Genomic DNA, 14516 nt, shown 5'->3' on the forward strand with positions numbered 1-14516 from the left:
AAATAAGCAAGCGCGCGCGCACAAACACAGCGTCACTTGTCTGGAATCAGAGAAAGCGCTGTATTATGCAGCGGAACGATGACGTCTGATTCTGTGTGTCGGGCCTGTAATTAGTTAGATTCTGAATGAGCTTTGGAATGAAAACAAACATTAGATCGGTTTAAAGCCACAGCTCACATCTATGAAACCACATGAGCGGAGCGAGAACCAAGAGTCAGATCTGAAACCCTTCATAATGACCTTAGTCCAGGTCCAACAGGTGCTGTCCAAATCCTCTGTGATCCAGACTAATTGAACAGTACTGTGGGCAGGTGGTAGAGCGGTCGTCCACTAATCTCACAGTTGTTGGTTCGATCCCCGGATCCTCAGGTCACATGTCAAAGTGTCCTTGAGCAAGACACTGAACCCCAGCTTAGTTGCTCCCGGTGAGCGTTGGCCAGCTGCATAGCAGCTCCCCCATCAGTGAGTGTGTGTAAAGCGCTTTGAGTGCCAATAGGTAGAAAAGCGCCATGTGCAGAGCACGTCACCCTTTTTGGAGAAGACTCACCTTTGCTGCTCTGCTGTTATTGGAGTTTCAGAAACACTAATATGTGAAACACAGGGCAGAGGACAGTGGAGCACAGTGAGGAAAGACGGGGCTTTTTTAAGCCACATGCTAGGGATGACTGCAGTAGCAGCTGTAAGTCTACATTCTCTGTTTAATATTCTGAAATAAGTCCCATTTCTTCTGTATCTTTGTCACTAAGAATACACCTCACTGTCTCTTAATAAGTCAGCAAAGATCAGAAGCAGGATTTGGCTTGTTTCCTTCCAGAAAATGCTGATTATGGTCGTTTGTGGGTTTTGTTTTGATCACTTATCTGCAGGAAGAATTAATCCCGGTTTGTTTTTAATTGAACTGATCCACGATGACCTCATTTAGCTTTTTGGTCTGCCTTTCACCTGCAAACTAAAACACCTTCATCTCACCAGTCCTGCATTTGTGTTAAAATGTTTTACACCCGACAAACAGATCAGACGTCTCCATCTGCTGTTGAGGGACAGAAGCACATTTGTGTTTGTGCTGCTTTTTTCCCCCAGAAATGTTCAAACAATTAGTGAAAAGGAGCAGTGATAGAGCAACGGGCAAACTGTACTGCATGGTAGTAAATCTTACCAGTAAAATTTTACTGGAAACATATGAACTTGCTGATTTTGTAATAGTTCAAACGTGTAGATCAGGACAGCATGTCCGTTATTTGGGTTTTTATGGCTTATTTCTGCTCAGTTTGATCTATGCTCATTTCACTGCCCCCTGTTATCTCCCCTCCAGTCAACAGATGTTCCTTTTATTTTCCTCTGCACACGTGGGCCACATTTCCCCACACTCCCTCATTCAGCACTGATGATTTACAGTGACACATTTGCTGCTGATGTTTGTTATTTGGACATAATCTCACAAGAATAAAGAATTAATGCAGATGTTTTGATTTTTGCCAAATCTTTCTGTTTTCCAGAGAATTGTTAGGGTCAATGGAAAACAAATGACTATTCCCTGACAAAGGTTGGGACAAATGAAGTGCAGCATTGCCTTCTTTCATGGTTCAGATTAATGGAGATGTCTCCTTCCATTGACGGTCTTCTCAGTACAAATTGTTTTTTGTCTTTCTTACAAAGCTACTAAAAGACGACACAAACTTGCATAATAATGAACATGTTGAGTTTCGTAATGTCCACAACTACAAGAACGCCACAAATCACATCAATTTAAAAAAAAGTAAACTTGAAATTAACTTGAATTGAGACTGATGCTGTTGTTGTACAACTCTGGTCCAGATTTGTTCCATGTGCTTCATAAAAAAGGCTTCTGCTGAAATCTAAAATGTTGAGGTAAAAGCTGTTATTCCATTTTAAAATTTATTTATTCGTAAAATTAATATTCTTATAGAACCACAAATCTTCATTCACTGTAAAACAATAAAAATCTAATGTTTAGGGTGAAACCAGTGAAACTTAACTTTAAAGTTATCCCACATTTGTGCTGCAAACTGCAAACAAAGTTTAAAGGGTGATAAAGGTGTCATTTTTACAAATATTTACTTCATGTATAGGTCTAATGACAGCTGCTTTATAGTACGTCAACATTTGTGATTAATAAAAATTTGAATCCACATAGTAAGTAGAACTGTCCGACACAGGCAAGGAAGAGAAATTTAAAGTACTTTGAATTGTGAAGTAAAAAAAAATATTGTGAAATGGTTTCTCAATATTGAATTCACTACAGGCTTTAGTAAATATATTTACTTTACCTACTTTTTTTTTTTTAAAGTCAGTTTGAAATGAGACACTGAAGGGAGTCTGCTCCCTTAGAGACTCCGACAGACAACCAGGGGGCGCTAAAGCCGAGCGGCAGAAAAAGGAACGAAGAAGAAGGCCTAGCGGAAGCGGAAATTGGGTTCTTTTGTTTTGAAAGAGGGAAATTTAAAACGCGATGGCGTTAGTCAGAAGTAAACACTAACACTCGGATTAAAGTCAACGAAAATGCCTGAAAACTGACATTTACCAGCGCCGTGTTTAAAGTAGGTAATTGTGCATCTTTCTAACAAACATTGTACCGCGTTGAAGATTAATTTGAATTATATTTTCTACAGTGACATTTAAACATAACTTTTCAGAAAATGCATGTTTTTTTAAGCTTTTTCACATGTTGGACAAATTTTCTGGTTGTTTTTAGTCGAACAAGTTTGATTATATATTCAGCACGACAATTGTTTTTATCAATACCTCAGTTCTTCATAATTATTTGTTGCGTTGGTCCTGTTTTGTCGTAAAAATGTCTTCGTCTAGTTTAATATTTTTTCGGAGTCGTTCGGCTTCTTTGATAGGCGTTAACCCAAAACTCGTTTTCATTTCATAACTGAATAACTGTACTGCAATAAAACAATACCCACTTTTTATTAGCTGGTAAACAGTGGGTCTAATATTTATATCATGCCGGATTCATGCCAGATTTACGGGACAGCTCTCTGAACTATATCAAACGGTACAGAAAATCTTTAGTTTGTTCATGTTTTTACAACATTAGGAGACATTTCTTAGGGAAGCGATTGAGAAACTACCTAAATCCTTTCTCTCACGCCATGGTTTGAGGATTGTCCAAACTGTGAATCTAATATTCGCATGTCTGTCTTCTCTGGAAGACGGGTCCCTCCTCTGCTGCACTTTCTAAGCGTGCTCGCCTGTTTTTCCTAAAGGGATTTTTGGGGACAGTTTTCTGAGTGGAGCTTCTGGGGACAGAGTGTAAAATCATACTTAAGGCAAAGTTGCTTTAGAGGTTATTTTTGCCTCTATGCTTTTGTTCAACCTTTATTGTGTAGTGGAATACATTTGAAATTGAGCCAATTTTTTATTTCTATATTAATCTCTACAAAATAACTCCTAAAGGCACATTGACAACATGTTTTCCAAAGTAGTAGTAAACGTATGCAGAATCAACTGAAATTAGCCTATTTGACAACAGTTTCAAAGTTTCTTGTGTGAGTCTTTGCAGGCTTCTTACATATGGATTTATGCAGTTTATTCCATTCTTTCTTGGATGGAAAGTGTCTGTGTGAACTGCCATTTCAAGTCTCTCCATAGATATTCTGTGGGCTTTAAACCTGGGCTTTGGTTGGACCACGCTACGGCAGTCAAACACCTGCCCTCAAGACACTGCAGTGTTGTCTTGGCTGTTTGCTTTGGATCATGGTTGTATTAAACGGTCTCTTCACTGGACCCGGTTCTCTTGGAGAACTGATCTAGACTCCTGAATTCTGACCAGTCTTCCTGTCCCTTCTGCTGAAAGCCCTCCCAGAGTAGCGGTTGGTGTAACTACCCAAAGAGTTTAATTTTAGTCTCATTGGACACAGCATCATGCTTCCAGAGTCCTTTAAATGTTGTTTAATAAATCCACATACAGCTACGACTTCTGTCTGTAAACACTCTACTACCAACTGATAGTGTGTTACTGAAATGGCTCTTTCATTTTAACAGAGATGATCGATGTCAATATAAATTATCAAGTGTAAATGGCAATGTTATTTATTTATTTTATTATCATTAATTATTTTGTCCTTTCAGATTATCCCGTGAGTTCAGGGACGCCACAGCGGATCATTGTCCGCATGTTGATTTGGCACAGTTTTTCTTTTTATCAACTGAAATCACATTTCTAAAGCTTTCAGACTTTAGTATGATAAGTCAGCTGTTTGTTTATTTTTCTCACCCATGTTTCCTGATCAGGTATTTTTAGTACCGTGAGTACTGTATGACCTCTGACCATGGTTGTCATGGGTGTCTTCAGCAGGTTCAACATGAAAAAGAAGGCGAGGAGGTCACAGGTTACAAACGACAGCAGCATCCCAGAAGACTGTGAGTTCTCTAAAAAACCTAATAGTAATATTGTAATTATTGCTTATTGTATTATTTTTTACATTATACCTTACAATTTGTTTTACTATCACACAGATGAAATGATAAGATAAGAAATGCGGAAAATTAATGTTTATTGAAATTCTAATCTTGTAGTAAACGTCAAGCAGTTTCACTATAATGAAATGTCAGTTTTGTTTTCACAAATGCCTTCAAAGGGACTAGGACTGAACATAACCATTACTTTTTTTTGTTAATTGCTCTATGAATGAATGTTCTGCACATCCAGAATTCACAGTAGCCTGAAACCCAATTAAAAAAAGGGTAAATGGACAGAAACAGTCCCATGGACAGGGACAATTGTAGCCTTTAAATGCTAGACACATCCATTCAAGTCACTGCTCGGCTCTGTTCTGTTTTTCAAATGCAAAAATAAAGAATCTGTGCAACATTTTTTTGTTTTTAGGCTGTGCTCTGTGCAGGCTCAGCGATGATGACCCGGCCATGTTTGGGGAGAAAGTCACACTCAAAGAGCACAAACTATCTGTCCACTACTTCTGTTTGGTAAAACTACACCTGCATCATATATAGATATATAAAATCATAAATAGAAACTTTCAATATCTACAGTCTACAACGTAGGTGTAAGTAGTAGCCTGTGTACTTTTACACTCACATTTTCACATGTAATTACACAGCTTTCTTATATTTGCTATGCAAGTCAAACCCCAATATCTATTTTATACTAAATTGAGCATTTTACAAGCTACACACTGTCTGTCTCTGTCCTGTCAATAAAGTGACCTTTAAACGTCTGCACATGAATCAATTGGGTTTATTGTATCATTTCTCATGACAGTGTCCTCAGTATGACCACTGTGGTTCTTTGTTTGTGATGGTAATGTCGTCATGGCTACGCCAGTGTGACGCTTGAGTTTCAGTACAAAATACGTTACTATTTATTTATCTAAAATATAAAAAAATCTTCTTGTTTTAATAGATAAAACATATTAGATCTAAAGTGATTTTTGTTAAAAAGGACTACACTCTGTTCCCTTCAGGTGTCTGAAGGGGAAATCGTGACGAGTATTATTATACGTGTGTGTTTCAGCTGACGTCCTGTGGCATTTACCAGCGAGGAGAGGAGGACGAAGGAGTTTTTGGTTTCTTGGTGGACGACATCAAACGGGAGATCCGCCGCTCACTTCGACTGGTGAAAACAATTTCTTACACAGAAAGTACTAAAAATGAATTTTGCTTTAACATTTCTTTGTTTACATGTAGATTTTAACCCAAACGGCTCAAATAATTATTAAGCTGCAGACATCAGATATTCAAGATTCACTGTGTCATCTCCTCCTGTTTACGGTGTGTTTATGTTGTGGTTCAGACATGTTGCAGCTGTAAGAAGAAGGGAGCCTGTGTCGGCTGTAATGTCAGAAGCTGCAGGAAGATGGTTCACTTCCCCTGTGGCAGGAAACACAAGTTTGTCTCCCAGTTTACTGGACTTTTCCCGTGAGTGTTGACCAACTATTTCACATCTCTGGGATGAGTTTGACACGCATGTATCATCAACATCATCTTTATTTTGCATCACTGTGACTCCAATCACATTTGTGGACAGTGTGACCAGTTTGCACTTGTGTACCCCGATGAATGAACTCTTCATGAAGAAGGATTTACTGCAGGGATTAGTTTTACCCTGGTGTTCCTGAAAAAACTAACACAGGATCAGTCTAAGGAGGGTAATGATCCAAATCACTGTGTCTTTGTGTCCAGGTCATACTGTCCTGATCACAGTCCCACGCAGTCTGTGTGTGTGGGGGCAGACCTCAGTCTTCCTCAGTCCTGCTCCATCTGTTTGGACTCCATTGAGCCCATCCTGTCCTACTCTGTCCTAAAATGTCCATCCTGCCATGCCAGCTGGTTCCACAGAGACTGTGTACAGGTAACGGGACAAGTCATTTAATTGTGTTGTACAAGGATCTGTTTCTCAGAATTACCCCATATTTTCCACTTCATTCAATGGCACTGAGGAGCCAGGAAATTAATTTGTGCTCAAATAATTAAAAATAATTTCATTAAAACATAAACAGATGCATCTACAAAATAGCCTGGTCACAGTATTAGGCCTTTTTATGCTGAATATTCCCTACACTATTATATTAAGCTGGACTGTTTGTCAGACACAATAAACAACTCACTCATTAGGAAAATTATTCCTTTATGAATCAATCACACATACCTGCTTGTTGCCAGACCTAAAGTTTGGTCAGACACATATTTGTTATGAAACCATCATTTATTGAATTTCAGTTTGCCCAGTCACAGGGCAGTTTAATTTGAAACTAGAATCCCTTTTATTTGCAGAATTCTTAAAGATTAAAGAGAATATTTGGAGATTTGAATTCTTGAATGGCCTTTTTTGTGTGTGTGTCTTAATTTATAGACTAAACATTGACCCTATTAAAGCAAATAATAGGTATGAGCTTAATGGCTGGATAAATATCTTTTGCGATTCAGAGGAACTGATTCAGCAAAGCTTTACCAGCAGTGAATGTCACCTTAATGGCTTTTTCTGTTGACCTGTGTGTGTCAGCGTCAGGCCCACAGTGCCGGCCTCTTCTTCTTCAGATGTACCCTCTGCAACAACAAGGAAAGCTTCCAGGAGGAGATGCTAAGGATGGGAATCTACATCCCAGAGAGGTAACATGATCATAACAAGATGTTCACTGTTAAAGTCTTGGATTGTGTGTCTTTACTATATCCTGTCTGTGCTTTGTGCAGAGATGCATCTTGGGAGTTGGAGGCTAATGCCTATTCAGAGCTGCTGGAGGTTTACAAGCGCTGTGATGCTCTCACCTGTCTCTGTGAAAGTGGACGGACACACTCAGCCAAGACCGGGTACGGCCTTTAAGTCCCCTGTTATTTGACCTGCATGACTGTGGACTGTGGGAGCATCAGAGTTCATCCATCAGGTGGATGCAAAACTGTGGCTGATTGGAGTCGATGGTTGCACCATCTAATATTAAAAGCATTGTGTAATATTGGTGAATCAAAGTGTCATGTTTAAACAAGTCTGCGGCTTTGGGTGTTAGTGTGCAGATGTTACTTTCTCTTTAATGTCATTAAAATAGCCATGCATCTACTGTAAATAATGTGGGCAAATGTCCCTGAACTGCAATATTAAAATAAGTCCTGAATTAACTTGCAATAACACAACCAGACAGTATGAACTACTATATAGCTCACAGCAAAATATCTTAGCAAATGTGTCCCTAAAATTGCCAGGCCTTCCCTGGACCGTAAAATTGAAAGAGTTCAACCTCTGGAGATCAGGAAATGTCCAGCAGTTTTCTATTTCTGCTTATGTGTTCTCCAGGTGGTTTGAGCTGATTCGCTGCCGACTGTGTGGATCCAGAGGGACTCATAAGAAATGCTCAGGGCTTAGATTGGACACCAGAAACTGGGCCTGCACTGACTGCACGCAGGCGACTGATGGGAAAGGTCCGACTGACTGAATCACACATTATTATATTGTCAATGAGTGATTGAAGAGCAGATTTTCTATTCGTCTCATGGTTTTATTTGTTTATTGGGCTGTGGAGAAAAAAGTATTAATGACATAAGTCAGCAAGTCAGAAACTCCAGCTCTTGTTTTAGTCTAATTAATAAACAGACTGAGTGAAACTGATTGTTATCTGATATGAACTGATTCCTAAGATAAACTCTCTGACATGCGATACAGGGACACTAACTGTAGTTTTTGTCTCAGCCTCCCTGGTTGCGTCTCCTCAGGGAGGTCAAAGGAGGACTCTGCTTTCCAAACGCCACCTCTGCTCCATCCAGTCTTCTATCAGCTCTAAGAGGTAAATAAATCTAACACACCTGTTCACTGCATCACGATCACATCACTTTGTGTCACTTCTCTTTGTCTGAGACTGGTTGGTTTAAGAAACGTCTCTATGTTCCCATTTAGACATAACGTTTTAAACTGATGTGTTTCTGTTTGCTTTGAAAAATAATGATGCTTACAATAATCACTGTGATTTTAACAACAGGTGAGACATCTACTCCCCACTGTGTACAGTACCAGTGCTGGAAAAAGTACTTTCTTTTATTTCTAATCTCTATTTTATTTCCAAAGCTGCATCAGTGAGCCTCTACACACAAACTTTGTTTTCTTAATCCACTGGCCCATTAAAAACCTTCAATACAGTGACTTCTGTGTCCAATTTTCCTGCTCTCTGTTACATTCAGGTTAAATACAATCAACGGCTTTCGGCTTGTTCGTTCAGGGGTCACCAGAGCGGAACGTGTTCTGCACGTTGATTTGGCACGAGTCTTTACACTGATGCCCTTCCTGTCACAAGCCTCCCTTTTCTTTCTGGGCAGCTACCTGGTGGGGTGGGATTTGCTCTATCCACGGAGCCACCAGGCCCCCGTTGTTGATTACATACAAATTATATACATAATCAGCTTAACATTTCTCTCCCTTTCTCTCTCAGAGCATCATTACCTGCATTACCTGCAGGATCTGGATCACCTGAGGAGCTGCTGCAGGCTCTGGCTCCTCAGCTCCATCCTGTCTGTGTTGTCGTTGAGGTGAGTGGAGATCAGGCTCTGACAGCCGGTCTGGACCTGGTCAGAAGGACTGACTTTGACCCCACAAACACTCTGTCCATCAGGTCAGTGACAGTTCTGCACATACTTACCGCTTAGCTTATTTAGAGGTTTATTCTCAGTCAATTATCCACCAAGTGAGAGTTTCAAGTAGAGGGAAGGTGAAGAAGAAAAAAGTGGTAACTACTCTTTGACCTGGCTGTAAAGGTGAAGCAGAGCAACAAAGCTCCTCCAGCAGCAGATCACCTAAAGCATGTCCCAACACTCTGTCTCCACAGCTTTAATTCATATCATGCACGGTGCAGCATGGCTGAATCTGTGCGGTCGTCACAAATACAGGTGTCCATACAAAATACTATCAGACTAATGGGACTTTTATGTGGCTGGTCCTTAAATATAAACCTTTTAACATAGTTCCATTGTATAAACATTTACAGTTAAATGGCTTCTCTCCTCTCGGGTCATTACAGAAACAAATTTAACTGTATTTTATGTTAATACAGTATATTTGTAATTAATATTTTTGTGATACTGATACATTTCGGGACAGGACAATGGGACGGTCCTCACTTTTACTGCATTGACATCTGTAGCACTGCTGCATTCAGACTCAACAATGGCATTTTGTCTGTGTCCAGGTTCAAATATGAGCAGCAGACTACATTTCCCAGCAGCCTATGGGAGACAGACTCAGCCAAGCAGCACTTCTTAAAGCTGCTTGTGCAGCAGATCCAGGAGTCTGTGGTATTTGAGGGTCCAGATGGTTTCAAAAACCTGGCACTAAACTCTGAGGGTATGAATCACATTTTATCCTGTATGCTGTTCTTGATTAATTATTAAAATTAAGCAGCACTTAAAGATTTAAATTCGTCAGATGTTTGGTCTTTTTCTTCCATGAGTGTTTATTTCTTCATACACTTAATTAAAATATGATGCAGTCACATTATCAACACAGTATATTACAGTTACTTAGCTTATTGTCATTACTTAGTGTAATGCACATATTAAATCACAGACTTTCTCATAATTCATATCCTCTGCATGAGGAAATACTCCATCTAAGAAACCCTTTTTATATCTATGTTTACATGGACTAACTTTAAGCTACGAGGAAACAAATGTCTCTCCAGATCACTTTAAATTAGAAACCTTTGAGATTCACGACAGTAAATGTGCAAAGATCTAACTTACCAAACTTTAAAAAAACTGTAAACATGAAGTTTAACGTAAATCATATAAATGCTAATGCTGCATAAGCGACATTAGCAACATGTAAAATAAATTGTGAGCATTTTTTGTGATGGTGTGTGTGTGTTTGTAGCTCTGCGTGAGGACTTGTACTTTGATGTTGGCTGCCTGTTGGCGCTCTCTCTGGTTCATGGTGGGCCTCCTGTCGGCTTCTTCTCCCCCGCCCTCTACCAGTGTCTCTTCAACTACCCCCCCAACCGTCCCCTTACCTTCACACACATGACCCCGGACACAATCTTCACCCATCAAGTCCAGAGGGTAAGTAAAGGGCACACACACTGGATGATTAGAGTTTTGTTGACTGATCGATTGGCTGCTTTCAGATTGCTGAGGCTCAGTGTTTGGATGACCTGCAAGAAGCCATGAAGGAAAGCCAGGAATACCGGGAGCTGGCTGGCTGCGACCGACCCGTCAGCAGCCTTGCAGAGAGGGATGCTCTGGTGGAGGATCTGGTCAGCTTCACTATGATCACCAGGATGCAGCTGCCTCTGCAGAGGTAAAGACAGAAAGAAAAGACAGATTATTGCTTTAATTGATACCTTAAATGAGCAAAACAAACTCTGTCTTTGTCCTCCAGGTTTCGTGAGGGTCTGCAGACTCTGGGTGTCTTTAATCAGGTGAGGACTTGTACTTTGATGTGGGCTGCCTGTTGGCGCTCCTGCACTGATACAGGCTCAGAGGGTTTTCAGACACACAACTTATGTTACAAAGGAAAACTCACTTTATTCAATGTTGAGATGAAGGATAAACACTAAAGATGTTAAACTATGTTGTGATTCAGGTGCAGCTCTTCCCGTCGGTCTTCTGCAGCCTTTTCTGCGAAGCAGCACATCGTCTCACAGCTCTGACAGTCACTCTGCTCTTCACCGTCAACTTCTCTCAGCACGAGGAGAAGCTGCGCAGGGAAACGCCCGTCATCACCTTCTGGAGACACTTCCTGCTCGAGTGTGAAGGTACTGCAAGTTCACCGCACTGAGGAAAATTCCAGTTTTTCCAGTTTTACTCATTACATCAGTTAATTGGGGATTAATAGATTATTTGGGTTTCTGATTAAGGTTCAACAACGTGTAGCCAGCTGAGACACATTAATTAGAGCAGTAATTATCCAATTAAAAACTTGTACCTGTTTGCTTAGATTTTTTTCAGCAGACAGTGTTATCAGACACCAACAACTGTATGTTTTCTTTCATTCTTACTGTTCTGTTGTGAAACTAAAGTTCCAGAGTTCTTAGACATTAGGCCCCTTTCAAACACCAGCATCTCTGTTGGTGTATCTAACACTGTGCTGCTTTAGTATCAACAAAACCAGGAACTGCAAAGACCAGGTTTCAGAGAGAAACTGACTCGTTAAAAGATTCTGATCAAATCCAAGTTTTCAGAAAAGCAGACTTTTTTTTTTTAACCCCAAACGGTTTATACTGTTAATAATAGACTTTTTCCTCCTTTGTTTCTTCTACCTTCTCCTCCTCTCGCTCATTTCCTTCTCTCGTCTTCCTCTCCTAACTTAATTCTTTATTTTATCTTGTTTTCTCCTCACCTCACCTCAGTTGGGAGAAGCTCCATTTCCCTTCAAGATCTCCTTCACTTTGCCACGGGAGCTGAGGAGCTCCCAGCAGCCGGCTTCCTCCCTCCTCCCTCTATCTCCTTCCTCCACCCTCTCAGCTCCCCTTCACCAAGAGTCGAGAAGATGGGTGATGTTGAGGAGACGAGCACACCCAGGGGGAAGGAGTGGAGGGATGGAGGTCTTTTCCCACAGAGCGAGCCCGACTTCAAACACCTCTATCTCCCCGTCACCTCCTCATACCAGGCCTTCAAAAGCTCCATGGAGCAGGCTATCAGCCACCACATACACCTCCATCCCACAGAGAGTTAGAGGACGGGAGAGGAGCATCAGAAAGTAGAAAGAATTAGTTTTTCCCAAGCTGCAAATGATTATGTAATCATTATTTTATGTTATCATAATTTTAGATTTCAACAGTCCCACTTTACTGCGCCTCAGTGTGACACCATCATATTCCAGCAATAGGATAAAACCCAGTCTAGTTTACAGTCTTATAAAATCAGAAAATGGGACACACAGGAGAAGCTGTGCTGTGCTGAGCTTTCAAGCTGAGAATGTGCCTCATTTTCCTTTTACATTTTCTTAAACATCAAAATAATCCAGTAATAGTTGGTACATCCATGTCTGAACTGCCAACAGGAGCTGCTAGCAGCTAATGCAGCTACGCAGCTACTGCTAATGGTGATGAATAGAAAAGTCAAAAACAATGGGCTCAAGGTGCAACCATTACACTGCTCATTCAGACATTATACCTACATCTCTAATAACTGTTTATTCAAAAAATATGCATTTTCTTTTATTTCAAGGATTTACCTTTTAAAATAGTTTTCTACTATTTGTATGTATTATCTTACATACTAAGTGGGGTCTTCTGGAGCCATTTATACCAACAGCAGTGTTCTGAATTAATCAGAGGATCTCATAATATTATTATTATTATTATTATTATCATCATTACATGAGGTTTTTAGATACTTCATGTATCTGATCAGCCAAATATTTCAGTTGATTTTTATTTTTCAGACAATAATTACTGTATTATAAATATGATGGCATGTCCTGGATTATTATCTTTTACTCACTGGTTAATAAGTTGTTTTATGGCATGTCAGAAGACAGTGGAAAAATCAGCTTTTGCTGAAATTAAAATCCAGTGCGATGTTTTCAGTCTACTGCATCTGAAGCTTAAACTATAATATATTTAGCATTTTTGCTTAGACGGTCACTTCATCAATTAATTGTCAAAATAATAAATCAAATTTTCATTATTGGTAGAACATTAAACATCGACATTTTCTGCTCTTTATAGTTTGTATTTATACTTTTTAGTCTTATTTTAAACCTATCCATTCTTCTCCCTGATAATTCTGATCAATAAAATATTACAATCCAGCTTCATATTCACCTTTGGAAAGCATTAAAAAGTCTTTTGTTGTATGTTTTCTAAGCGGTTTTGTAAAAGTCTTTGTTTTCTAGTTTTGAAACTCTGGTGCTGCTTTTATATGTTTGCCTCAAAAGCTGCTTTTAGTTTAGGTGTCTTTTCTTTGTTGTAAATAGTTTGTTCCAAGCTTTCAATGATGACTTGTTATGCAGAGAATTTCTGTCAGGGATTAGTTTGTTCCAATCAATATCTTTTATGTATTATAACCTTAAATTCCATCTCAGTGTTTTGGGTATTTGTCTTGTTGCATGATTCACTTTCTGTTGAGCTTCAGGTTCACAGATGGTTACTTTACAGGAGAATATCAGTCCTGATACTGCCATCACCATGTGCTGTCAAGATCAGACTTTTAAAGTGAAGACCCAGATTTCTCTTCACATTATACCCAATTAACACCCCATTGACTCAGGCACGTGACTAATTTCCCCTTTGAATGAAGTTGTAATTAGAGAGGGTCACATACTTTTGCCTCACCCACAAATTTAAGATTGGATAATTTCCTCTAATAATGTATGTGTCATTTTTGTCTAAGTTGTTTAATTGGGTTCCCTGTACCTCTCTGGGACTTCTGTGAAAATCTGATCATGTTTTAGAGGAAATTTGTATTCTGTCAGGTACATAAGTCAGCGTGTACCATAAACTGTATCAGTTCTAAGATGTTTGTAATTTAATCACTGTGATCTCCGTCATTATTTGTTTCTACATTTTTATTTTCCATTTTCTTTTAACCTCTATTAACATTCTCTTAATGTTTTTACTCATGTTTGGCTTTACTTGTGAATCATAAATGCAGAAACAAACAATTTGGTTCAGATTTTCTAAATGTCTGTCTTTCTTACTATTTTACTAGTCAGGTCAAGATGAGAATATTTAATGTTTCTTATTTATAATTAAAGCTACAGAGAGTAGTTCCTGCACACAATCTGCTAATGTTCTGGTTTACAGTATAAATGATACATTGTTTATAATTACTGATTTAATTCTTGAAGTGATAAGCTACATAAACACATGCTGAGCAGTATATGACAATTGTTAAAATTGTTTTTTATTCAAAACAAATGATATTTAAAGGAGCAAAACAAGAAAATGAATATGTATTTGTATTTGTTTCACATAGAATTTGGATTATAAGATACTGCTATCTGAGTTTTAACGTGGGTTTAAATGTGTTAATCCTTTTCTCCTTTGTGACAAACAGTTTTCTGTGTGATCAGTTAGTGTTTGCTCTCTGTCGCTCTCCGCAAAGCCCCCTGC

General features: G+C 39.2%; 1 protein-coding gene across 6 annotated transcripts; it reads left to right on the plus strand.

Annotated features, from left to right (window-relative positions):
• The first annotated feature begins 2248 nt into the window (after window positions 1-2248).
• Window positions 2249-14065, plus strand: g2e3 (G2/M-phase specific E3 ubiquitin protein ligase). 6 transcript variants are annotated; one of them, XM_067478842.1, is made up of 17 exons: window positions 2249-2562; window positions 4322-4389; window positions 4856-4953; window positions 5501-5602; window positions 5780-5904; window positions 6169-6337; window positions 6989-7095; window positions 7177-7293; window positions 7772-7896; window positions 8165-8258; window positions 8898-9077; window positions 9651-9805; window positions 10334-10518; window positions 10584-10756; window positions 10838-10877; window positions 11042-11213; window positions 11808-14065. In XM_067478842.1, the coding sequence occupies exons 2-17, from the start codon at window positions 4332-4334 to the stop codon at window positions 12131-12133; spliced, it is 2226 nt and encodes a 741-aa protein (XP_067334943.1). In that variant the 5' UTR covers window positions 2249-2562; window positions 4322-4331; the 3' UTR covers window positions 12134-14065. The 6 variants fall into 6 exon arrangements, with proteins under 6 accessions (XP_067334943.1, XP_067334944.1, XP_067334940.1 ...); XM_067478843.1 differs by having other exon boundaries at window positions 4325-4389; XM_067478839.1 differs by having other exon boundaries at window positions 2249-2558.
• Window positions 14066-14516: the final 451 nt, after the last annotated feature.

Source organism: Channa argus, chromosome 16 (assembly GCF_033026475.1).
Source record: "Channa argus isolate prfri chromosome 16, Channa argus male v1.0, whole genome shotgun sequence".
NCBI classification, from domain to species: Eukaryota; Metazoa; Chordata; class Actinopteri; order Anabantiformes; family Channidae; genus Channa; species Channa argus.